Genomic DNA, 27389 nt, shown 5'->3' with positions numbered 1-27389 from the left:
TTTTATTAACTTTGGGGACATTAAAATAAAGATTTATTCCATTAAAGCATTACAAACTTCATTATTCTCAAAATTTGAATTTGACTTATAAATTTTAATTGTAAATGATTGCAGAATATAATGCTTGCTCTTTTTTTTAAAATAAATTTTAGTACTGCGTTGGACAATATTCAATTTTTTGCAACTACTCGGTATTGGCCGAGTATCGGATCAGAATTTGGCCGAGTACCGAGTACTCGGTACTCGGCAAATTGTCCGAGTACCGAGTAGTTACCGAGTACTCGGTACATCTCTAGTCTTCAGCCATAGCGAAGTAATCACCTGACATACAAAATATATACTAATGCAAATGTGGTCTGCATATACCTGTATATATTTTTTTAATCTGCAAAAAGTTTCTCAGAATTGCTTATTTCAAAGAAACATTGAAATAAGAACTTTTTTTGCAGTATATTTTTATTGAGAACAATAACAGCAAAAACAGCTGTAATAATTCAATACATATACTAATAATGTAATAGTTTATTTTGAAAAATAGTTTTAAATGATTTAAGACAAATCTCATGTATGAGATTTTCAGATTTCTTTCCTTCACCTGTTTTTTTTTCTTTTTGACATGCTTATCCAGCAAGATAAGTTTAATGTTTATTAGCTAAGTTTTTCATTTTTGATTTTCTGTTTCCAGAAAGTTATTCAATGGATTATAACTAAGTCTGGTAGTAATTTAGTTGATCTATTGCAAATGTTAACTTCATTATTATTTTTTTTCAGGAGGTTTGGCTCAATCTGTTCGAAGCTTATCAGATGAAAATGCTCAAGAGAAAATTCCCTCCTTACTTGGTTAGTTTTTTTAAGTCATAAGAAATTATACCTTTTTATTTTGTATAATGGAATATGCTGCTGTATTACATCATTTGTGCGCCAAAAGACTGTTGAATAAATATGTAGATAAATTTAAATCAACTAAAAAAATAGTATTAATGCTTCAGAATAGTTCTTTGCGATTTTGTAGGCATTTCTGCATCTATGCTCCTTGATTTAATGATAACTTTTTTCAGCCCCTGGATAATCCTTAAATAGGGGTTCTACTGTATATATAAAATTTACATTTTTTGGATGTACTTAATTGTTTTATTCTTATCTGATTAGAATGAAATAGTTTTCCAAACTCATTATCTGCATAAAAGTTCCTTACTAAACAGTTGTTGCTCATTTTTTTTTTTTTTTTTTGTTTTTTGTGTGTTGTGATATAACATTGTCTCAGTCTTAAAAACAATACTTATATGTAGTATTTGGGCATTCCCTATATTTGTACTTCAATTTTTATTTCTGTTGAATGTTTAATCGTTAAAATTTGTTTCCCTATCAAATTTCAAAGGTAGGAATTGTATTCATTTATCTATGCACTTACTTGTAATTTTATTTTACAGAATCAGAAGAAGCAAATGTTTCGGCAGAATCCTTAGAAAAAATAAAAGAGCAAAAAGCAGTCCAAAAAGTTTTAACTAAATTAGAGAAAGACCTCCAGGCTCTTAGAAAGAAGCATGAAAAAGTATGTTATATTGATTGAGCTGTTTTCTTTGCCTCTGCTTATTTGTTTCTAACAAGTGCATTGATTAAAAAATTATAATCAGTGAATACAGGGTGTCCTGAAATAGACTGACAGATTTCAAAATATTTTCACAAGAAAACGGTTAATGACAAAACACAAATTCTTGCAGAAAATTCATGTGGTGGACCACAAACTTTTTTCCCCCAGAGTTCCAAATTTACTTCAAATTTTTTTAATAGATGGCGCTGCAGATAGTAAGCCCTTAAATCACAAAAGAAGGATTGAAATTCACCGATTTTTCCTGCGCTTGTGACATCTGGTTGCAGCTGGCAGCTGACATTTTGAAAATGTTGTGTAATTTTGTTTAATAAAAACATTTTTCCAAAAACTAAAATATAATCTTTTATCTTTCTTTTATTTACGATTTTACGATCTGCAGCGCCATCTATTTGAAGATTCTTGAACAAAAATTTGGAACTCTGGGGGACAAAACTTATGCCCCCCCCCACTTGAATTTTCTGCAAGAATTATTTTTTTATCATTAACCGTTTTCCTGTTATAAATTTTTTAAAACAGTTGGTCTATTTCAGGACACCCTGTATAATGCTGATGCTAAAGATATGTTTAGAATTAAAATTACTAACCCTGTTTTTCATGGGATCATTTTCTCTTCTTAGTAAGGTTAGTTGTTAAATCTGCATTTCATATTCTCAAAATTTACAAAATTGCTTTAAAATGTGAGCTGTATCTTATGCTTTTCTCTTATTTTTGATAATTCTTTTTGAAATTGTATGTAGGGATATTTTGAAAAATGGCAGGGTTGCTTTTTGGTACTTTTTGAAAGAAAGGAGAGAGAGGGAGGGAAAAGAGAAGTGTGGGGTGGGGGACAAGTTTAATGTATAGAATTCCAAATTTATCATAGAGATAACTGTAGCTTATTCAAGTTGTAATGTTAAATTAGAAGTTGAAAATCCCTTCAAACTTTATCTTGTAAGTACTTGAAATTAAAAACTATGCAAAAAACAGGTGCAGCTCAACCTCTGAACAATCTGGGTAATAAGCAAAGCAAATTGTTAAATAAGCAGAGTTCGACAAAAAACTATTGTGCAGAGTTGCCAACTGCTCCGCAAAAATAGTGAAACTCCGCAACTCCGCAAAGAAGTAATTTTGCTCCGCATTTCCTGTTTGGTCTCCATTCTGACTAGGCTTACCAAAGATTTTAATGTAATTAAATTCATTTGTATTATATTTTACTAGTTTATTATGACAGACATGTAAATATGGGAAATCAAAGATGCTTCTACTCAAATTGTGACATAGTGTTTAAAGCTGTTTTATTAATTTAGAAATAATTGTTTTTATGCCAGTGCTTAGCATGATTATCAAAGCTCAAAAACAATTTTAATAAGAGTTTTAAATTTTTTTATATTGATCTATATACAAAATACCGAGCTGCTCCGCAAAATTTCAAAATCACCACAGATGCTCCTCAAATAGTTCTTACAAGGTTAGCAACCCTGATTGTGTATCAAAAGAACTTAAAACTGTTTAAAACACGTAGAAAAAAGATTACAACATTTTTTACATGATTAATAACTAAGAATTGGTCCACTGTCTTTTAATTCAAATATGTGTGTTGTTGAAAAAAAGCAGTCAGTCAAACGCTTTATTATTATAGTTTAGGTACAGTGGTGTTGGTGTTATACCATAATTCATTGTTCAAATTATGCAGGATTTGTTAATTTAATCAAAATAAAAAAAACAAATGTTCCACATACTCATAGTTACATTCTTAGCTATCATAACTTAAAATTTTCTATGTGAACATAATTTTAAAAAAAATCCATAGATTTGACCGAGATAACCTGGAGATTTGGATAAATGAAGGCCCGATAAACGTGGTTCTACTGTATATGCAAACAATTGTAAATTATGCCAGTTTCCCCCATCTTTTTATAATTTGTACGGCCTTTTTTAATACGCTATTTAAATTAATTTAGTGTCAACTCCTTCAATATCTGCGTGGAGAAAACAAAATGTGCAAAGAGGAATTATCAAACAAATTTTATCAAAGCAGCTTGATGCAAAGCTATTTTTACCCAATGGAAAGTTTTATGAAAATACAGTGGACAATGGCTATTTGAATCAACGCTTTAATGAATCAAATTCTCAAAAACAGAACAAAATCCAGCTTTATTGAATTGTGATATTTTCATACAAACCATTCATTGAAATCATGCCATTACGTAAAAGCATGCAAGGCTGCCATGGGTGACTAAAGCAACTATTTTGTAGCAAAGGCGACTATGGCGACTATTTTAGCCAAAGTAGCCAAAAATTACTATTTTGCAATAAATTGTACAAAACGGCGATTATTTTAGCAAAGAAGTTACTACAATTCATAAAAATTGCCTCCATTTTTTCCTTCTAAGGTTAAAAAATATTCACTTATAAGTATGCTTCCCATTTTCCGGGGAAAAAGGGAACATTTTTCCAGCATTTATTTTTTGAAAATAAGCGTTTTAAAATGAAAAATTAGGAATATCAAACGTAACAAGCATGTTCATGGTCAGAAATGTGTGATGTTCATATTTTCGTATGAGGAGTTTTGTTTTTGCAATCTCCAGTTTCGTGAATGGCTAGTTTTGTGAACGCAATTTTGCAAAAAGTTTGTTTCTTTATTGACTGTTGTATGCAGAATGAATGAATGTAGATAAAATTTTGCTTTTTAATTTCTTGTAGGCTTATTACATTCATTTTTTAAAAAAGCCGTCTGAAACATTGCGAATGCAGCAATTTTATTTCTTTTTCGGCTGTCATTCATTTACTGTTGTTTTTAATCAACAATGGGTAATTATTACCAGAAAGTGTCGGTACTTGTTTTTTTAGTGTTTCTTTAAAAGCGTTGGATTAAAGTCTGGAAATTGCTTTTTAGAGTTTTTTTTTCCTTTTTTTTCATGGGTTGTTTAGGGAAATAAATAAAAAAAAAATGCTACATATAGGTCAAGTTCCTTGCTGCACGTGGTCTTGCTTACATACCGCACAGCCAATATATGTCTATTTTTTGAAGTATCATTGCATTAATATGGCATAAATGCCATTTTAAAAATAAAGAGAGACAATTTTCTACATCTGGAAACTACTTTAGAGAATATTTTTCGTATTACAGGTTTCTATATCTAACTATTTTTAGTTGCGGAATTCAAAGGCAACACTGCACATGTTGAGTTTTTGCACATTCATATATGTATTTTGTTGCAAAATGGGTTGCTTGAACACAACTTGTATTTTTTTGTGTTTTTAGTTGAAAGAAAAGGAAAAAGACTTGCTGATTCAAAAAGAAGATAAACTTGCCAAAGCACAAGAACACCAAAAGATCCACTTAGGAAAAACACATTCAAAACTGGCAAAGAAAAGTTCTGCTTTAGATGTGTATGTTGTTTTAAATACTTTTTGAAAATTTTGTTTCGCAAAGTAATTTTTGTGTTTACGTTTGAATTATTGTTTTGGCAGACAGTCATTAAAGAAGAAAAGTGATGCTGGATTGATGGCTGTTAGTACTGATCATCAAGCTAAGGTATGTTAAATTGTTAAAATTTGTTTCATTTAGATCAGGGATTGCCTAACTTTTCTGATTGTTCATCCATAAAAATTTGCTGATTCTCAAATTGTCCTCTTCTAAAAAATTCAAAATATAAAAATGTTTTTGATACTTGCGTGATTTGTTTTGTTTTGAAAAAACACAAATTTTATGCAAATCATTAAGAAGCAGGTGCATGCTTTGCGATACTTTCAAATAAGTTTCAAAATTTGTTAGTTCTCTACATTCAGTTCTGAGTAGGTAGCACTTGCCTTGGACAGCAAGTTCAACCTATTTCTGTGGTTTTTCTTAAAAATCCATTGTAAAAACTTGAAGGAAAATAGGTAAGGGCGGTAATTCCAAGACTTGCCTTGACTCGGGAAAAAAGGAAGATCCAGCAGTCTACATTTGATTTGTTTCTCCTTGTTGTTAAAATTCAATTCATAAGACTGGACTGGGTTCAACAAAATACAAGCAAATGAATGTAATTAAGAATAGAATGCATTACTAACTCTTGGTTACCTTTTGTATTTTTTGTTTTCACTCAAAGTTTAATCCATAAAGCACTCCATAAAAAAAAAAAAAAAAAAAAAAAAAAAAAAAAAACACACACTTGTGCTGCTGTTGAAAATTAGTGATTTAATAGTATTGGTATTCATCAACCCCTAATGAACCTCCTAATTACATAATATCGGCCCTTTAGGCCACTTTGATGATCCCTGATTTAGATCAATGTTCATTTTTTCTGTGAAACAAAAATTTAAAAAGTTAAAACTGCAGGTATTCTTTTCCCATTTTGTTTGAAATTTTTGTATTAGTTTTATAAAATTTAAGAGAATATTGAACCATAATTTTTTTTTCTGTGTTATACTATTTTTTTAAATCTGTGCACTTAATATGTTGAATAAACTATTTTATAAACTTAAGGAAGATTATCTTCTTTTACTGTAGTTTATATTTATATACCATGCTAGTGTACTCTTAATTTCTTTGAATTTTCACTAATAGAGTTGATATTAATGCATATTTTGATTGTTTAGTCTAAATGCATACTTATGCTGAGGGAAAAGTTTACAACCTGCATAAAAATGCACAAAACAAAAGTTATACCATTTTTGCTTTTACATGGTACATAAAAGTGACTTTGAGTGATGCATTTTCAATACTTATTTTTATTAGTTAGATGAGTTACAGAGGATACACACTCAAACACTAATTGGTCTCACAAAAGATTTGTATAAAGCTGAACTGGAGTTGTACGATCGTTATCAAGAGCCAGTAAGTATATACTATTCACTATTAATCTTTTATGCCCTGTTATGTCACTTGAAAGTTTTTGAAATGAGTATTCTGACCATTGGTGAATTAATGCATTACGTTTTTATTTCTTTCAAGACAATGGTAATATATTAAAATCTCTTCAGCTATATTGGTTACAAGAATAAATCCATCTGTAATGGTAATATTTTGAGGTTTACAATGAGTTTGTGCGCAAATAAATGTAAGTTGCATAAAGTATTTCTGCAGTTTTGAACCTCTGTATACTAATGTTTTTCTCAAAAAAGATAGTCACTTCCTCTTCTTTTATAAAGATAATTCAGCTTCAAATGTTGTTCAGTAAAGCAAAGCTCTCTCATTTCACAGTTTGTACGCTTTTGAAAAACCTTGTAAACTGCTTAAAATAAAATGTTTCATCTTCAAGTGCTTGAAGACCTGGATAAAAGACTAAAAATGTTCCTTCAGTCCATTAATTTTGTTATTTATTTCAAAGAATGTACATATCCCCCCAACCCCATTTCTCTCAGATTCTCTAATTTTAATAAAATTGGAAAAATTCAATTTTTTTCAGAAACAATAGATTATTTCTGGAAACATTTTTTTCTGTGAAAAACCAGCGTCAAGTTTAGGTCATTGGAAAAAATGGCGAATTGAGCAAATGAATTCCTTCCCCCCCCCCCAAAAAAAAAGAAAAAAAAAAGACTTCCACTTCATTGAATTTTCAATCAAACGCTCATTTAATAAAAATCCTGTTTTATAGACATGCCAACTTCAAGCTCCTAGGCCGCTGAAAATTACATGCCATGTTTGTGATTGCAATCTTTTTGCATCTTGTAAAATTTTGAAGTGTTTTAAAAGTTGGAAGCTATTTTAACACATGCAATTTTTGTAATTACTGATTGCACTACATTTGTTTTTGTTTTATAAATATTACACCTTCATTGTTGTGTTAGGTTAGTGGTAGTCAGTCTGATTCTTACTTACTGTCCACTCTTAAAGATTGATTTTGAAGCTTTTATAGTGTGGTATAACAGCTTTTGTCTAGTGCTTTATGCAAACTGGAACTGAATCAGCACTTTTAATTTTGTTATTGTAAAAAATTTCTCCCCTTCAAGTAGTCCTTTAATCCAGTCCTTGAAAAAGTTTTTTTTTTTATCCTTTTGAATACTCCTTGAAATAAAAAAATCTGATTTTGTGTATGCAGTGTTACTGCATTGTAGAATAATCATGTCAGGCTTTGACATTTCAGTCTTTAAGTCATACCACAAATCATATTTGATGGTGATCTAATTCCATATCATTTGGGTAGATTTATTAATTTTAAGTCTTTGAACATAATTTTTTTTGAATGATAATATTTTACAGTGTTTACAAAACACTCATACCATTTTATCATGTATTGTTACTGTAATTGCTATTCGGTAATTATTTTTACATTTTACATTTTGTTACATCTTTTTTATATTTTATATCATATAGTTGTTTACTGCCATAGAGAAGTCTATGTTGCTATCTCAAGCTGCTCAAATGGACTATTTGAAAAGTTTGCATGATAGGTAAACAAAACTTTTTTATTATGTAATTCTTTTTTCCTAGTTACATACTTTTGCTTTTTTTTTGCTTCCTCATAGTTTCTAAAAATTTCAAACTTCAAAAAATGTTACTTGAGTCCACTATCACACCTGCATTACATACATTACTGAATGGACGTACAACGTTGCTTAAAATTCTGCGTCACAAAATACTTATGTGCAATGAATAAAAATTATAACAATAAGTAATGAGTAATTTATTCGTTTATTCAACTAATAATACAGTTTGCTAAAAGAAAAATGAAATACCTTTTTTAAAAAGAGCTATAAGCTCAGTACTTTTACAAGTTTTTCTGAATTTCATGCTATTTGTATAATACTAAATGCATAAATATTTTTGCAGAGAGGTAACTGAATTGATGAAAAGGTTAGAGCTTCAAAATAAGGAAGAAATGAAGGAACTAAGCAAAAAGCATAAGGACAAAAATGAACTTGCCAGGTAGTTTTCCAAAAAATTTACAAAATTTAATTATTTCTGATTTTAAAGTTTGTTTCTATCATTATTTGCTGGATGAAAAATCATCCACCATATTTCAGTAGTTATCATCTGTAGTTTTTTTAAACTTTTTTCTTGACTGCAAGCATAATCAATAACACAATGGAATCAAACTAATCAACATTTTTTCAAGCTGTATGTCTCACCTAATGCCATTACAATCATTTCAGAAGGCTTTACATAGTACATACAAGTAGGACATCTTGAACCATACCCTAGTTTTAATTCCTTGTTCACATCCTCTATCCTATATGTCCTCTGTTAATTAGTTCTTGTGATTTCAAGCAAAGATCTTGTCATATCTTTTTTGGCAGTCATTATAGTACTCTGCTGAAACAACCCCAATTTTTGGAACTACAGTTTGAATACTAGAATCAACTCATTAATAAAAACCTTTCTTTTTAACCAAAGATACATGATCTTTAATACTGCACCGTTTTTACCAGACACACTGGGTTATATGTTAATATTTTAAACCTTTCATTTATGCAATTTGTAAACAATCATGCATTTCTACAGTTGCAATTTTTTCACAGTGCTAATTTGTTGGTGTATCTATAACAATAGAATGAACTAGTGTATTCTATTTTAATTCTGATGTATGCATACACACTCATATATTTGCTGTTTTAAGAAACAATGTGTGAGACTCCTTTTATAAATGCAATATAACCTTCTTTATCCAACCCTTGTTTATCCGAATAAAATTCTTAGAATTAGGTCTTAATATATAAAAATCAATGTCCTGAGATAACATATATATATCAATGCACAGCCAATACGGCTGAAGCCTCAGACTTGAAATTTGGCAGGCATGTCCACATGATTGCGAAAGTATCCACTAAGAAAGGATTTTTCAAAATATCAATTAGTTCAGGAGAAGTTAATTAAAACCCCTTAATTTCTGTGAAATTAAAACCTGTCATTGAAATTTAAATCCCTTATTTTCGGAGGCTTTCATCCATTCAAATCATTATTCAGTACTTCATCTCAACTTTTGGTCGATAGCGAATTTTAAATTTGATAGGTATTGTTTTTGTTTCTCATGTGATTCTTCGAGGCTTTTCTCAAGTCAAATAATAATGTTTCTGTCTTTTGCTTTTATTTTTTCAAAACTAGAAACAAAGTTTTTAAGAACATCATCACATGCGGACTATCCTTTTGAATTTAGAAGACTGCAGTTTCCTGTAAAATTTTGCTTTGCAATAACCGTTAATAAATCACAAGGACAGACATTAAAAGTAGCAGGGATCGATTTAAGAGAAGACTTTTTTTCACACGACCAATTTTATGTAGCTGGCTCCAAAGTCAGTTCATCAAGCAGCTTAATAATTTTAGCACCAGAAAAAAAACTAAAAATATTGTATACAAAGAAGTTCGTGCTTAAACATAGGTATAACAGTAAAATGTGGATGGACTGTGTTTGCAAAGATAATCAATACTTAAAAAGGATTGTTAATAACAGTTAAAGATCGGTTAAGGACAAGGGTATATATATAAAGAGTCCAGGGGCCCCGGGATCCTCCCAGATTAGAAAAAATTATAGGTAATAAGTAATTGTTATAGGGGATTTTCGAAACTAGGTGCACCTACACTGTCAACCCCTGCTAATTCCATTACTCAAGCAATGCCGGGTACGGAAATGCTAGTATGTATATATAATCACATAAGTAATAATTTTAAGTTGTGATGGCACGATTGTAACTATAAGTAACAAACATTCGCTTTTCACTTTAATTAAATGTGGAGCCTTACATACAGTGTACAGTACATTATAGAAATCTAATGAACATTATGGCATACTTGGAGTGCCAGCCTGACACCACTCCAGCTGAGCTATGTATAACAAAGCGTTTGTGTGCCCGTGCTTCAAATACCACTGATATTTGAAACAGAAGACAATAAACCAGTTCTTTGCTAAGAAATGATGTAAAAGTTGAATATATTTTTTATGTGACCAGTTTTTGTCGAGTTTTTATGTGACTAGAAACCAGTTTTAGTCGGGGGGGGGGGTAGCAGTATAAGCTATTACTTAGGCCCTTATTTTGCTTGTTATCCGTATTATCCAGGTTATATCAATTTTCGATTCTACGTATTATCTTTGGTCCACTTAGTCTGATTAAACAAGGTTGTACTGCATCTTAAAATATCGTCTTCGTAAGTAAAGTAAGAAATAACAACATCAAAAAGCACAAATTGCAGATTACTGGAGACTAGGACTGGAGACTGGGCGATATCAGAACTTTAATACTGCGATATATCGCTCACCAAATATCAATATTTTCGATATATCGATACATTCTTGGGGGGGGGGGAGGGGGGGGGGGTGCAAAGGATCAAAAAAACAACAACAAAAAAAAAAATCCAAATATAATGTTATTTCTCTAATTCAAAACTTTCCTGGAGTGGGGGGGGGGGGTAGGGCATGCTCAATGGTATAGCTCAATGCATGACAGAAGTGTTTTAAATATTCAATTCAATATTTTGTTTAAATCTTTCAGTTTGAGCAGTCTCAATAATTTGAATGTATTTTGAACTACATTTCGTATTGATGTCTTAAATAGTTTGTTTTTAGTCATTTAATAGCTTTTGCTTTGAGACTTTTTACTTTTTAGTTGAGTAAGATTAAGTAAAATATTTATAATAAATCTTTAAAGAATACAGCTATAAATGCACTGCAATTTGATATGTAACTTAAATATTTTTGGGGAAAAAAATTAAAATTAAAAAATTTATTTATTTATTTTTTTGAAAAAAATGAATATTATCAAAATTAATGCAGTAAACTTCTTTTTTTTGGCGTTTTTAAATGAATTATAAGACATTTTTTTATTTCAATGAAATTTTTCATAATTTTTAAAATCCACGAATTATGTATATTATTCATTTATGTTACATTATTAAATAAAAAAAAAATGCTTAAAAATTGTACTTACTTTTTATCCTCATCCGACAGTCTTAGGTAAACCATCTTGGTAAACTATCCAATAAATGTCATCAATCGACAAGCTCAGCTTTTTCAATCATACTTGGTACTTGTTATTCTTCCGAAAATGCGCAGAACTTTCACAAAGAACATATGCCCGTACATGGTAGAACTGAATTCTATCTTCGTTAATGCGTACAACTTTCACAAACAACACTATATCATCGCATTAATGTTAATGCGTACAACTTTCACAAAAAACACTATGTCTGCACATTAATGTTAATGCGTACAACTTTCACAAAAAAACACTATGTCCGCGCATTAACAGTAATGTCTGGCGAAAAGTTCAAATGTTTTAGTTTCCGGGTGGCCGGCAATAATGCTTTAAAATTGGATTACCGTATTATGATCGGAATAATATCAAAGATAAAGCTACTATTTTCATTCAGTTATGAGTTGCGCTCTTTTTGATACGACAGCTCGGATGGAAATGATTGAGCTGGCGGCATATTTTATTTAATATCATTGGGTTTTTTCGTTTATTATTTCTTTTTTAATACAAACATTTCTGTTCATTATATTTCACAAACCTTTTATTCAGCGTAATATCAATGATTTACGTTTAATTAGAATTATGAACTGTGTTGATACCTCCATTGGTTAATTTTTAATTGCTGCATTAAGATGCTTTTTTAACCAACACGCCATCACTTTTCAGGCCCCACGAGAGGCCATATCAGCCTTGTCAGAAACTAGGTGGGGGAACCTTAGAAGGGCCCCGCTCTTGAAAACTTTTTAGGGGGATGGGATGCAGAGACCAATCTGACAATGGGTCCACCTTGACCTTCGGCGGCCCTGTAGGTAATTTTCCCTTGTACTATAATTAAAAATAAAATAACTGATTGAAGAATACAGTTAATTCCGTGAAATTACAAGCCCTCATCCATCATACAGAACCATAAAAAGTTATGTATTTTTGAGTCAGTATTTCAATTTCTCCGTAATTATGTCCCGTATTTCTGTTTCAACCGATATATCAGACAGATAGAAATATAAATATCGTTACCGTGGTAATAGTTATGTATATCAATATATGACGATATATCAGTATATCGCCCAGCCCTACTGGAGACATGTGTTTCGGCATTACAAGGAACTTTTTTTCATTGCGAAAAGTAATGAGCTTATGAATTAAAAGACATCTGACAACAACTTTTGTCGGATGTCTTTATTTATTTCTTTAATTCTTTATTTATTCTCAAAACTTCATTTAGAAATGCTTATTTTTAATTGTCAATTCAAATTTTGTTATATAGAATGAAAAGGGAGTCACATCAGAAATTAATAGATCAAGCTGTAGCTGAAAGGCAACGAGTAAGTATTTAATGTTAGAAATAAAATTGTGTCAAGAGTTGGGAGAAAAATCAAGCAATTTATTTATTTATATATTTGTTTACAGTTTAGTAGCCTATTGGACAAAAGAAAAAGTGAACTTGAAAGACAACATAGTGAGGTTAGAAAGCTGTTTGAAGAAGAAAAAAGTTCTGTAAGTATTATAAAAAAGATATTTAAATTATCACTGAAAGTTAAGTATAATAGCTTTAAGTTATGTATGTTGATTTTTTTCTCTACTCACAGTCTTATGAAAAACTACAGAAAGAATTTCAGGCACGAATATCCAAATTATTAGAGTCCGGTGAAATGATGGATTCAGCATCAGAAACAGTTGAAAGAACGCCTTTATGAAAATTCTTGAAAGGTAAATGTTAAAAGCATAATTAATACAAAAAATTTAGCTATATGAAATTTGCAATTGACTCTCAATATCTGGTTTGTCTTGACTTCCACTTTTGTGGAACATTTTTTACTCCAACCTTTTTTTACTCAAGGGCCACATTGTACATTTTCAGTGGTGAGGCAGGCCAACCCAGTGATGCAACTAGAAACCAGTTTTAGTCAGAGGAGGGGGGGTAGCATTATAAAAATTGTTTTGCTCATCTGATAGGGGGATCCGGGGTACAGTTTCAAAGATTTTGAAATTGTACTTTTAAAAATTCACATTTAGACTGTCTCAGGTTATTTAAGATCGAAGAAAGATACAGGAGGCTAAAAGGAAATTTATGGAAATTGAAGTCTTAAAAACCCGATTATAGGCCATTTTTGACGTTGAAATAAGAGATGAAGCTCTGGGTCTTTAAAAACGCTTAAAAGGAAATACAGTACCCACTTAAAAGACTTATTTTTTCTGTTGGCAAGCTCCATGCGGGCCGGACAAAATCTGTTTGTGGGCCGCATGTGACCCACAGACTGTTGGTTGGAAACCCTTTGGTTTTGATAATTCTAAATTGCTGTTAAAGTTCCATAATAAGTAATATTTTTCAAACTTGGAAATACATGCTGCAAATCTTGAAGTGTATTATATTTTCCCTTACTAATTAAATCCTTACTAGCTGGCCCGTGCAAATCATTTGCACTTGACAGGAAGAATTCAAAAACCCGTTTTTTCAGTAATTTTTTAAATAACAGCAAAAATGTGTTGTTAATTTTTCACTCATAGCAGTGGGAAAATGATTAAAATGATGTCTTGCTTTTAAAGCTTTAAGTACTAAGGAAGTTATGGAGTGAGTACCCACGAAAAACCCTTTGAGAAATAATTTTTATGATACTGTGATATACTGTGTTAAAATAAAGTTTTTTTTTAAAAATTTTAATGCAATAACACCATTGTAGTTTAAAATCCTGTCCCCAATGAGTTAAGATTATTTATTCACAGAAATTCGAATTAGGATTAACTACTGGGGAACTGGGGAAAATTACATTCAAAAATTACATTTTTTGACCGATAAGAGGATTAATTACATGACCTTTGTATTATTAGCAGAATGCTCTTACCAACTAAGCTACTATTTCTCCATCTCAGAAGGTGCTATGTACTTATGTACTAATGCAATAGTTTTTATTTTCTTTTGAAACTGAAGTTTAAAAACATTTAAGCTGTCTTTGATAATGTAAAGAAGGGGAGGGGGGGGGGCTGAGAGAGTTCTTCCTGGAAAATATTTTAAAGCTGGAGTCTTAAAAACGCAATTGTAGTCATCTTCAGCTAACTTAGGGGAAGGGATTAAGATGTTTCCCCTCGAAACTTTTTTCAAACTGACTGATTTAACATGCTATTTTAAGCTCACTTTGGGACTTAAGGGAGAGGGGAATTCTGGGACTCTCCTTGAACTATTTTCAAAACCAAAGTTTTAATAATATTTGGCCCTCTTCAGTGATAAAAATGTGGGAGAGTGAGGGGCTCTTTATGCGCAAAATTTCAAAACAGGAGTCATAGTATTGCAAATTTAGGGCATCTTTGGTGAACCTAGGGGAGGAGTTCATGATTTCTTTCCCAAAAATATTTCAGTTGGGTATTAAAAAAACACTATTTTAGGCCATGTTAAAATAACTTATGGGGAAGGGAAATTTTTTCAAAGTTGAAGCTTTAACTTTTTTTTATTGCTTAAAGGTAACATAGACATATAGCTGGAAGAAGATGAAAAACCAGGCCATAAGATACATCCGGAAAAATTTTAGTTTGACAGGAAGAAGTCAGGGAAAGTTATTTCGCTTTTCCTGTGGCCACTCTGACGAGTGTTCTATATCAAGATGTTATGGGTCGACAAAAGACTAAAACTTCTAAAGTGGGAACATTTTTTAAAAAAGTCATTAAATATTTAATTTTGATTTCACACTATCAATGTTAAGCATTTCATTTTTTTTTTAGGCAGTGGAGAAGCCAGAATTAATTGAAGAAAGCTCCCTGCCTTGTGGTATTGCCACATTTTGTATGACGCAATCCATCCGCCAATGCCAGAGGTCCACTGGAAATGTGTGATTTGGCCAACAGATTTATATAGCACAGAACCAGGTGACCAGCACAACCACCGCAATGTAATATAGTACTGTACTCATGTTCTTGGCACAGCACACAGTATTGGTGTTCTATTAAAGGTTGTGGTTTTTAACGAAGTTCCATTTTTTCTAATGCCTCTTTTATAAACTGCTGATTCAAGGGTGGTCAGTTACTTGTAACTAAAACGAAAGAGTAACTGTTGTAATTTATGCAATTTAATAGAATGTTTTCCTGTGGTGTATGCTCTTTTTTGTAATTACTGATTGCTATGGTAATTTCATGTAACTCCCTCAGTCTCAGAGTTGCCAGTAAGTGACATTAAAGTAGATCTTTAGTGTCTGTAACAATAAGATGAAATTATCATAACTTTTGGCACTTTTATTTTTTAACAAGATTATTGAATAAAATTCATTATAATAGTCATATAAAGTATGATTATAATAATATTTAAAACTAAGCAAAAAAAAAAAAAAAGTTTAAACATTAATCTGATGGCCTGTTAAGAAAATAAATAGCTGAATTTCTGATCCAAAGAGCCTTGAGACTGAGGAAGTTAAAAAAGGCTGAGTAATGAATTTTATAATAAGTCTTGTTTTTTGACTGTTTCTTGTGTGTGTTATGTTAATATAGCATAAAAGTATTATTCTAATTTCAGGAATTTTTTTTACTATGCATAAAGAATATAGACCAAGTTATGTGCTTCAGAAACAGCACTTTAACAAACTTTTAATATTATGTGAGTAAAAATATTTTATAAAGCAAATTTCTATTTGACAGTTATGTTGCTATTGCAATATTTGGTGAAAATTGAGCTGTGGTTATCTGGATTAATTTCGCTTGTACATGTGTAACATGTCCTTAAAGTCAATCATGTATTCATACTATTACATCAACACTTTTGTTATTGTAAAATCCTGCACTTGATTATAATCAATATTTAGGATTTTTCTTCTTAAAATGAGCTACCTCTCACTACCAGCAAATTTAAGGGCCTGTCTCTTTGCATATACGCCTGTTGAAAATTTAAGTTTACAAATTAATTAATTAAAAGATCATAATAGTTAAATATTGTTGAATGTTTTCTTGGATGCATTATTTAATGTTTAATTATTTATTGAATATATAAGTATGTAGTCTTACCAAAATATTTTTTATTAATTACGGAAAAATGTCAATGTTAGAAATTTTAGATTATTAAACTGTAATAAATGATTTGATTTTAACTGTCCACTCTAGCACACATACATAATTTTCTAAACTACTTAGTGTATATTGCTGCATATTTGTTACTTTTAAAACTTAAAGTTAAAACTTAAAGTAAAAACCTCATTTATGTTTTCTATTTTTGATGATTTTAAAACCTTCAATAAGAAGTTTGATTTTTTAGTTTAATAAAGAATGCAGCTTCTGTATAAAGTATGAGCCCATATTTCCAAAATAAGAATGAATAAAAATATATAAAAATAACACAAAAGGACCATTGCATAGAAAACTGTAATTTTGTCCCACATATATTTTACTAAATGTAATAATTTTAAAAGTTAATGATGAACATTTTATTTCTCAACAAATTATAAACAAATGTGTGATTCTTTGAGCAAAAGATTTCATCATTACTTTTTTGTATAATTACTTTTCAATGAAATATATGAACCATCAGGACAAAGTAACTACTTTTTCGTGGAATGACACAATACATAATTTTTTTCAATGGTTTAAACTATTGTTTCTCAACAAATGTGATATGTTTGCATTGGAACCTTTGCTCTCAAAATCTGCAATTTATTTTAACATTAATATATTTATAGAGCAAAAATATTAAATAATTCACAAGCAAAGTGCAAGAGGTTCCCGCACGTGCCGCATGCAGATAAATTAAATTTTAAGTAACAAAATCATTTAATAAAAATATAACTGTGTCAGGAGTATATTTGTATCAAATGTATAGGATTAAAAATTTTTCTCACTCCTCTTTGATTAAAATATTAAGAGATGTGTCAAAATGTTAATGGAATTTTAGTGTTTTTTTGCCCCACACGTGACGGTGGAATGGCCTAAAAGGAAAATTTATGCTGTAAAAAATTTAGAAAGTAAATCCAGACGACCACAGCTTTGTTGTTTATTAGAAATTTATATTCTTTACTTGAAATTGTCTCTTATTGAGAGATTGTCCATATTGATCATACATTGTCTTCCTCAAATTTAAGCTCGGTATTGTACCGTTATAGCTGCGCAGCTTAGAAATTATGTGCAGAGCATCTGTACATGAATAAACTTGTGATATTTGCACCTTGCTTATCACTCTTGCCGAATCAGCAGAATATGAAAAAGAGTTGAATCTTTTAGATTGTTCCTGCATTAACAGTTGATACTCATACATATGTATGATAGATACATCTATTGTATTATTTTCTAGACCTCTTTGATGCAGCTGAATATGTAGGCTTTGATTTAGGCAATGTTATATCTAATCAAGTATAGATTTGTCTTTTCTATATTTCAGTGTGCAAAACTCAATTCCTTGAAAGTATTATGTAGCCTTTAGCCCTATTTAGTTTTTTTTCTTTTTTTGCCTTCCCAAGGTACTAGTTTAGTTTAAAGAAAAAGTCCTAATTCTGCAATTTTTCATGGTTGGATTTTGAATGTCAAAATAGTGCATTAAACGAAAGTACAACTGGAGAGAGAGAAGTGCTACTTTCAACAACTTTGAAGAAATTCATAATATAAAATATGTATATCTTTCACACACAAATGGTAAATAAAATATATATATACTTATACATAACATATATATCTTTTTGTAGGAATAAACAATTTTTGTGAACGAAGCAAAAATTAGTCATTTAAAAACATTTTCATATTATATATCTTAGTTGTAAAAGCACTTAAAGATTCTGGATTTTATATTTAGGAAAGATAAATGTAGATAAATAAAATCCACAAGACCATTTTTCATTTTCTTCTGTAGATTTATGAATTTTATATCAACTATAGTAAAGGTCGTTAGCTCGCAGTTCTAGTGTTGAAACTTTGATCAAATGCTAGAACAACAAAGGGAAAAAGTATTATTGGTATGAATTATATTCTCAATATTTGAATATTAAAAAGTAGAAATAATATTAAATTGAATGATCCTCCATTATTTTACATAAGCATTTTAATTCTAAACAGATGCTAAATATTTCAGGAATTCAGTAGAATTCAAGCTCATCTCATGACATCAATTTTTGACTGTTCTGTTCATAGGATTTCTATTTTTTACTATACTACAGCATTTTGCAAAAATGGTTATTATTATTCAAAGAAATTAATAGTTTTGTTACCTCTTCAATGAATTTGACTCAACAAGTATTTTAGGTAGAAAAACTATTTTATAAATATTTTAATCAAATAAAATAGATAATTTTGTTTAAAAGGTATAATAATAATAATTCGTAAAAATAAATAAAAAATAAATAATTTTTAAACATATGCACTTGATAACAACTTAATGTTATCTTTCTGTGTAATGCAAATATTTAAATCAAAAATGATTACAAGTTTATAGCTTCCAGCTCTTTACTTTCAAGTTTAAAATTTTCTTTCTTGAAATATTTTAAAAGCATTACAGTATTATTACTCTTTTTGATAAAGCTCTAGATTAGGAGTTCTAAATAGTAACCCCTGGCTTCCAGAGTCATAAAAATTGGTAGCTACTTTTGACTTTTGGTTTTTTAGCCAATTAAAAAAAAATCTATGTAGCTCAAAAAATAAATAAACTTAAGGGAGTTTGCTCTAAATTGTGTTGCTAAGGTGGAATCAACTGATTAACTGAACGTCACAGGAATGGAAGTGTGTTGTTGTAGCATGAATGCGATACAAGTTTTTGCAAACAAACACATGATCAGCACTTTTGGCGACTAAGACTTGATTTTTGGTAGTCTTTTTCAAAGAAACGGTTGCCCGCTAATCTAGAGCTTTACTTTTGAACATTTATGTACAATGTACAAGCCATATTTTGATGAATGTATAATTCCAATAATATTCTTTTTTCCGATTAACTGTATGTGCCAACATGGTTTGGATGAATAATGAAAGTATATTTTTTCAACTGAAAAGACTATTTTTAGTAAATAGGAAATTTTTATTTAACTGAACTATTGCTAATGTCTTGGGTAAACTTTTTTCCTTCAAAAAAAAAAAAAAAAAAAACTTTTAAAATTAATTTTGAATCTTGTATAGGGCTGGTCAAGTGACTGTACTGTGGTAGTGGAATACTCAGTATTTCCCTATCTAAGGTTCCCTAAAAGCAGTCACAAAGCACATGATCATGAATGAAAAATACAACAATGTAAATATATACATATATATATATATATATATATATATATATATAAACACAAATAAAATATCAAGCACACAAGGTTACATCACAAAATAAATTAAGTAGATGAAACCAGAACTCCTCAGCAGTGGAAGCTTCATCCAAGGGTATATATCTGATCATTTTCTTATTAAAAGATGGCTGTATAAATTTTAAAAAAAAATCAACTGAGTAAGAAAACCTTTTTTAGCGACTGGTTCAAACTCATCTTCCTTTTACTTCATGATGTATCTAGTCTAGATGTCTTTGGTTATACTCATGGGCATAGCCAGTGGGGGGCAACTTCCCCTCTCTAGAAGAGAGCCTCTTATCCTCACTCTCCTTCCTAATGTCACCAAAGATAATTCAAAAGTGCAGTTTTAGGACTTCAATTTCAAAAAATTTCTGGTGGGTAGCCACATAACTGCTTTTTCCTTTCCATCTCTACATAGCATAAAATGAAGTCTCCAAAAAGTGTCTATGTGTTTTAACTCATAAAACTTGAGAACTACTCGGCAGTTTCACTGAAATTTTCATTTTGTTCCCTTTAAGTCCTGAAATGGTTTGCAGACCAGTTTGAAAAAAAATCGATGAATAGTTCTTTTTTTTTTAAATTCCAATTTAGGCCCAATTTTCACATAAAGTCCCGAATATGGGTGTGAAAAATTACTTCCACATATTAATATTACATATCGTTGGAAGGAGCAGAATTTTCCTCGTTTTACACAATTTGTTTCAATGCTCTAACTTAATTACGCAGGAGTTATTTACGTTTTTAGCTTGAATTTGTTTAGGCTTAGCTGAAATTTAGGCACTACTTTCTTCTTTCAATCTATCAATAAAAAGTGAAAGGATTATCCCACAGTTTTCTTTTTGACATCAATGGAAAGAGTGACATTTTTTACTCCAGATCAATCTTGATCTTTGGACGAAAAACTAAGCTTATATCTTGAAAGAAAAAAGTTACAAGCTTTTTTAAATCAAGTTTGAAGAATCTCATCTTCATTCAAGTTGTTAGCCATTTTATTTTCGCTTTTCCAAGGTTAAGCTTTTTTAATCTATTATTTTTTTTTTCCATCTTTCTCTTTTCAATTTCTTAAACCTATTTTATTTTGTGTTTCCATGGTCACACTTTTTAAATCCATCTTTCTCATTTTGATTCCTGAAAAGTATTTTAATATCTGCCGTCATTGTTTGGAAGGGAAATTTCGCATTATGTTTTTTTTCTTCTATTTAAGCCTGATTGTTGAACACACGTCACTTGACACAACTTTTATTTTCAAGGTAGACCAGGCAAAGCTGCTACTCAGACTATAAATAGCATAAATGTTTTTCTTTCTTTTTTTTTTGGTGGGGAGGGGGGACTTCCAGCCAATTTTTCTTGATCTGGCGCTGGAGGGGAGGGGTGACGACAACTAAAAACCACTATTTTGTTATATCTATGCTTGCCCCTCCATGACAGGAGTCCTGGCTATACCCATGGTTGTACTGCAATGAAGTTTGGAAAAAAAGAAACAATATTTGTTCTGTTATTGAAGAGGGGTTGGGGGGTGGGGGGGGGAGGTCACAATTTGTGTCTTGTGTTGCTTGCATTATTAGTTTTTTTGTCTTGAGACAACAAATTCTTTTGCTTTTATGTAAAGATATCGTGAATATATATCGTGCAGGGCACAGTTTAGATGGCTGACTTCTCAAGTTAAATATTGCAAAATGAGGAATTTGTTATACCTGCTTTAAAAAAGCAGTCAAGTTCATTAATAGTTCAGCAATTTATTTGGGAGATTCAATATAATTGAAGGACTGCTTAAAGGGTAGTTCAAAATTTTTCTTTTATGGTAAGATGCTTAACTCTAATCTAAATGATTATACAGGGTGTTCCATTTTAACCTGTAAGACCTTTATTTTTGAAACCATTAGTCCTAGATGTATACTTCCAATTGCAAAAATGTTCAAAATCAGATGCAGAGTTAAGATATCGAAAGTTTGAAGCAAAACTAAAAATGAGTCAAAAAACACAAAATTTAACTTTTTATACAAGCCCTAGGTCCCCTAACTAATTTTTAGGGAAATAATCTCTATTAAAAACTATTAGTGACACACAAAAAAAAATTGACATTTGTGTGACCAAAACTAAAAAAGATGTTCGAGTTTGAAATTTTAAGGGACCTTACAGAAGATGAGATTAGAACTTATCGCCCTTTCAAAAGAATGACAGGTTTTGAAGTAAAAAGCAAAGTATTTATTTTTTTCATTGCTATTCAAAAACAAATGAGAATGTTATGCCGCGATACTCAAACACACACTGCAAAACGTCGAAAAATTTGAAAAACCAGACTCTATGCGCACATATAATTTTAAGCACTTGTTAACAGCTATATTTTCCTGCAAAAGTTGTTGTTGACGGCAAGTGAAAAGTGGTGTAAGTTACAAAACACAATTTTTCATATCTGGTCAATAATGGTCGTACTAATTTCAGACTTTTTGTGTTGGAATTATTTTTCGATGGAGATTATTTCCCTAAATATAACTTAGCGGGACTTGGGGCCTGTATAAAAAGTTAAATTTTGTATTTTTTGACTTATTTTTATTTTTACTTCAAACTTTTAATATCTTAACTCTGCATCTGATTTCAAACATTTTTGCAATTAGAAGTATACATCTAGGACTAATGGTTGCAAGAATAAAGGCCTTACAGGTTAAAGCGAAACACCCTGTATAATATTTATTTTCTGTGAAAAAAATTGCATAACTACAAGTTACTAGTCACTTGCAATGTTGAGTCAAAACCAGTGGTGCAGTCAAGGAGAACACAGGCCGTATTTTTTAAATTTAGCACTAGTATCAGCTATCTTTTAAAATTTTAACACAAGTGTCCCTAAACTTTTTTATTTCATTTCTTATACACATCTGTAACCTTTTACTCCAACCTTTTTTTTTTTTTTTCCAGGCTGTACCACTGATCAAAACAGCTAGTTTTTCATGAGCATACAGTAAATTTTTCAATGCTAGGCATTTCTGTAATTCAGTGACAGACACAATCCAATCCAAATTTTCTCTTCTAAATTTTTTATTCACTGAGACAGGGACACTCCCTTCCCCCCACCCAAGAATGATGGTACGCTTGCCTCAAATATTATGGGGCAGCATGAGATCAAAACCCATCCAAAATCACCCCCTTAAAATTTCATTAAAATAGTTTGTCTCCTAACCTTCTTCCCCGCATGAGCAGGGCCATCGAGAGCCAAGATGAGCCCTTTGTTAGTTTGGTCGCCGACCCTCCCCCCATAAAACTTAACAAATTCACACTACTCGGTTTCTTAGCTGCCCCCCTCAAGGGGCGGGCCCCTTGTTTCCAACTAGGCTGACATGGCCTCTCGTGGGGCCTGTGCATGAGCATTCCTGTTACGGCAATAAAAATATTTTTCGTTGACAAAGAATTTCAATCTTTGTCGTAGCAAATTCAGAAAATATTATCACATTGATGCAGTGCCAACATTATTTAAAATAACAGGCTACAGTGAAAATATGAAATGTTTCCCCCAAAATATCAAAGTTTCTTCCCTTTGTTTAGGGAAAGAAATATAATAAAGATGTATGCATATGTTGTTTAAGGGTGCTATAACACTGACTATGCTAATTGACCAGCCCTAGATGCAGATTACATGCTTACTATTTCTAATAGGAATCATCAGTTGTTGTACTGCTTCAGCATTGATGTTATTTTTGCTTCTATTATGGTTAAATGATTCCTAATTTTCATACATTATCTTTTTTGATGTGTTGAAAAATGAAATGACGTTGAAAATGCTTTGAATTCTTGATGCATTCTCTGCCAGTTTTATTGTATTTTATTTTCAAACTCAAAAAAATGTATATAATGTGAAAATGTAGTAATAATTTTATAGGTGAAATATCTTGTAAAGAAGAAATAGATTATAAATGCTTCTCTAGAATGAGAAGTTTATTTTATCCAGATCTTTATGTAAATCTCTTTGCAGTGGCACACTCTTAATACTGCATTGAATATAAATTGTTAATATTTCTATACTAAAGTACAGTACTGTTTATGTGCATGTTATAGAGAATATAAATGATAGTTTTGGTGTCATAAATAAATTTATATCCAACGGTTTTGGTATTTGTGCTGCTTGTTAATTGGTATAAAAGAGGCTGATATTTATTCATATCTCTTGTTGAAAAGGAAACATTGAAATAGTTGTTGTTTTTGCTTGCAAAGTTCATTTATTCATGTTATTAAATTCCAGTACAAGTATTAATACAATGTGATATTGTTTTGAATTTGGATTGTTCTCTCGGAAATTAATGTCTTTCCGAAAAAGAGACGGTAAACAAAATTTCTGTTTTGTTTGGAAAGATAGCCAGAAAACTTGTGGATTGAGTTCTGCTAATTATTACCTGTGATCACGTTATTTTTTGGTGTCAAATGTAAATGTGAATAAATTGCTGAATATTATGTAATTAAGTATCATATCAAATTTTAGTTATTGTCCTGTTCTTGTCAGATATGTGTTGAATCTGTTGAATTTTGATGTTATTTGTTAGCCAATGTTTCAAATCATTATTAGTTAATCTGTTATAAGTTTGATAAATTTATTTTTATTATATATATATTTTGTATGATATCATTAACGCAGTGTTTATTATGGCTGGACCCATTTGAATTTTTCATGGAAAATGCTATGCCAAGGGGTTTTCTTTGAGTTTTAAAGCATTCAAATTCATTTTAGGAAAAGGAGCTTTTCTTAAACAAATCTATCAGATCATAACTATCCCTTTTTCTGCTTTTTGCGTTCATAGAGCATTTTTAGGACTGGTTTGAGCTTGAAAAAATTACACTTGTAAGTTATGTCTTTATCTAAAGACTTACTCTGTACGTATTACTGCAAATGAATTTTACATAGAAATTCGACATAATATCCTAAATCTCAATGGAAGATTTTTTTTTGTTCACTTATATTCCACTTGTTTCCAGTATTTCCACAGTATTCATTTTGTTCTTTTAGAATACATATTATTTTACTCAAATATGTTATTGTTTAGGAATTAAAATATTTCTCAATAAATTAATATTTCTGTACATTTAAAATTCTTAAAAGTTCTCATTGTTATAACAGGGATACCCACCCGCCTAAGAGCAAGGACCCCCCCCCCAAATATGACAAAGACCCCTCAAAAACAATAGCCTTCCTGCCCCTCCCCCCCCCCAAAAAAAAAAATTCAATGGCGCAGTCTGCGCCATGATAAGTAAGCACCCCTGGTTATAAACATATCTTGCTAAATTTATATAAAAACACCTTCAGTATTTTTCCACATTTACATCCACTACCATGCAAGTTGGCATTGCATTGAAATATTGATTTTTCTGTATTACTGCCTGTGTTCAATTCATAATTTGTTTGAAACAAAAATCGTTGGTGACAAGCATTTAGGTGTGTTTCGTGAATGATATTCACTCAGATGTTGAAAAGATATTTCATCTTTCCTCTAGGGAACGAATAGTAACTGTTGGCATAGTTTTGGAAATTACTAATCATGAATGCACGGAAAACTCATAACTTTAAAATTAAAGAAAATACAGCAGAATCTCGAAAATCTGAGGTTGGGGCTCACGCCACCTTGGATTACTAAAAATTTAGATCACCCGGAAAATTCCTCCGGATTAAATTTTTACACTTCTCGGATGACATAAGGAGGAGCACCTTTTACTTCCTTGTTGAAAGAAAATGAAGTATTGTTTTCATGAAAAATTATCACTGAAATTTCAAAATAAATTTCGCCTTAAATTACCACTGAATGAATTTTGCCTTTTTTTTGTGATTTTTTTTTTTTTTTGCATGCAAATTTGTAGGAAACCAAACATGCATTTTGACGTTAATTTTACTTATCAAAATAATAAAATCCAAGGCGTCTCTTAATTCATATTTTGTAGTCAATGACTATTTTGTGTCACTTAGAGAGTGTTGTTGGCACTAATCTCTCAATGCATCTTCTATTATTTACTGTATCTAGCTAAATAAGTTTAACAATAGTAGAAGAGTTTTATTGTAAGATTTTAATGAAAATATTTTTTTTTTGACCTAAAAAATGCAATTGAACTATAAATGAAGCACCTTGAATTAAGCGAAACCTCAAACTTTCGAGACTCTACTGTATATATTTTCAGTAAGTTACCGCCCTATAGCCAGGGCTAAGGCATACATGAAATACATGGCCAGCTCAGCCATTCCAGCTGAGGACTGCAGTTTCGTGCTCATTAGCACTCATCAGCCCGAAATAGGAAGTGATTGAACTGGAGGTGGAAAACCTTGAAGCCAAGAGTGCAAAGCAAACTGGTAGCTAATATGAAATTATGATGGAATTAATTCCATATATTAGCTACCAGTTTGTTTGGCTCTCTTGACTTTCTTAAGAGGTTTTCCACCTCCAGCTCAATCACTTCCTATGCCGGGCTGATGAGTGCTGATGAGCATGAAACTGCAGTCCTCGGCTGGAATTACTGAGCTGGCGGTGTATTTCATGTATCTACTGTACATAGTCTACTCGACACATGCTGATCAAATTTATAAGTATCTGCCCTTTAGACGGGGTTTTTATTCTCCAACCTGATGTTTGATACTTATGAACTATGTTTTAAAAAGTTTCTTTAAGCTAAAGGTATTTTGTTAGAGACTATATTTCCAGTTTTTTTAAATAGTATTATTGGTTTTAAATTCTATTATATTACGTAAAGTATCCATTGATACAATTTTAATTAAGATCATTTAAATGATCTTGAAATTAGGCTTCTCATTCACAGTGAATGGTCAGTTTTAATTTATATAAAAAAATATCTATAGCGTGAACAAAATGAATGACAGAAAATCAAAGAACAAATAATGTATTTATTATGAAATGAATAAAGCAACAAATTATTTAGTATTTATGCAACAAAGTAATAGTACCAGTAGTAAACAATGCAGATAAAGCACAAATTAGCTAGTTGTTTACTACTATTATAGTGTACTTATCGCCTTTTTACTTATCATTATATGTTTCAAACTTTTTTCCCCTCTTTCTCTTTTTAATTAGTAAACAAAAACACCGAACAAAATAAAATGTTTTTTACATTAAACTTATTAAATAACCTGAAACGTTAAATAATAAAAAAAAAATGTTAGTAAATTATCACTATATTCTTACATCAGCATATGCTTCTATGGATTTATATGCTACCCTTATGTGCATTCAATATTGCAAAAATATAGCATCAGCCCTGTTCTGAAATGATCAAAACTACTCTAGAGTAACAAAGTTACGTCCTAAATGTTAAAAATGCAGACCTCAATAATGAAAAACTCAATAAGTTGTTTTGAAACCCATGCTCTCATTAAAAGCTTCATGGCCAGTTACTCACGAATTTTAGTATCAGCTGCTTAAGATTTTTATCTTCAAACAACTTGCTCAAAATATTTTTTCTGGTGCAGTCTTCTGTTTGCTCATTGTTTGCTTCTGTAAAGGTTTAATTTTCTATATTCTTGTTTGAAATGATCTATTTTTATGAAATAATGCCATTAATGGGAAATTGCATTTATGAAATTGCATTTCATTGTATTTGAATGATTTAAACATTAGGACATTTTCATAATGAAATCTTTTATAATTTGAAATTTTATAAACAATATAACTCTTGTAGCAAACATTTCCTCTCACTGTTTCATGAGAAATGGC

At 30.7% G+C, this 27389-nt stretch overlaps 1 protein-coding gene across 1 annotated transcript in view; it reads left to right on the top strand.

Moving 5' to 3' along the window:
* The window catches only part of LOC129223172 (1-phosphatidylinositol 4,5-bisphosphate phosphodiesterase classes I and II-like), a 48718-nt gene extending 33201 nt beyond the window's left edge, over window positions 1-15517 (top strand). Inside the window, exons 16-26 of the mRNA XM_054857739.1 lie at window positions 772-840; window positions 1431-1552; window positions 4857-4984; window positions 5066-5129; window positions 6312-6410; window positions 7890-7966; window positions 8346-8441; window positions 12744-12801; window positions 12887-12973; window positions 13066-13186; window positions 15191-15517. Coding sequence (XP_054713714.1) covers window positions 772-840; window positions 1431-1552; window positions 4857-4984; window positions 5066-5129; window positions 6312-6410; window positions 7890-7966; window positions 8346-8441; window positions 12744-12801; window positions 12887-12973; window positions 13066-13173 — 908 coding nt within the window. The 3' untranslated portion in view covers window positions 13174-13186; window positions 15191-15517. The remainder of the gene's footprint in view (window positions 1-771; window positions 841-1430; window positions 1553-4856; window positions 4985-5065; window positions 5130-6311; window positions 6411-7889; window positions 7967-8345; window positions 8442-12743; window positions 12802-12886; window positions 12974-13065; window positions 13187-15190) is intronic.
* The last annotated feature ends 11872 nt before the right edge of the window (window positions 15518-27389 follow it).

The sequence above is a fragment of the Uloborus diversus genome, chromosome 5 (genome assembly GCF_026930045.1).
Source record: "Uloborus diversus isolate 005 chromosome 5, Udiv.v.3.1, whole genome shotgun sequence".
Taxonomy (NCBI): Eukaryota; Metazoa; Arthropoda; class Arachnida; order Araneae; family Uloboridae; genus Uloborus; species Uloborus diversus.
Note: the sequence above shows the minus strand (reverse complement) of the source record. Positions and strands in the feature narration are given on the sequence as shown.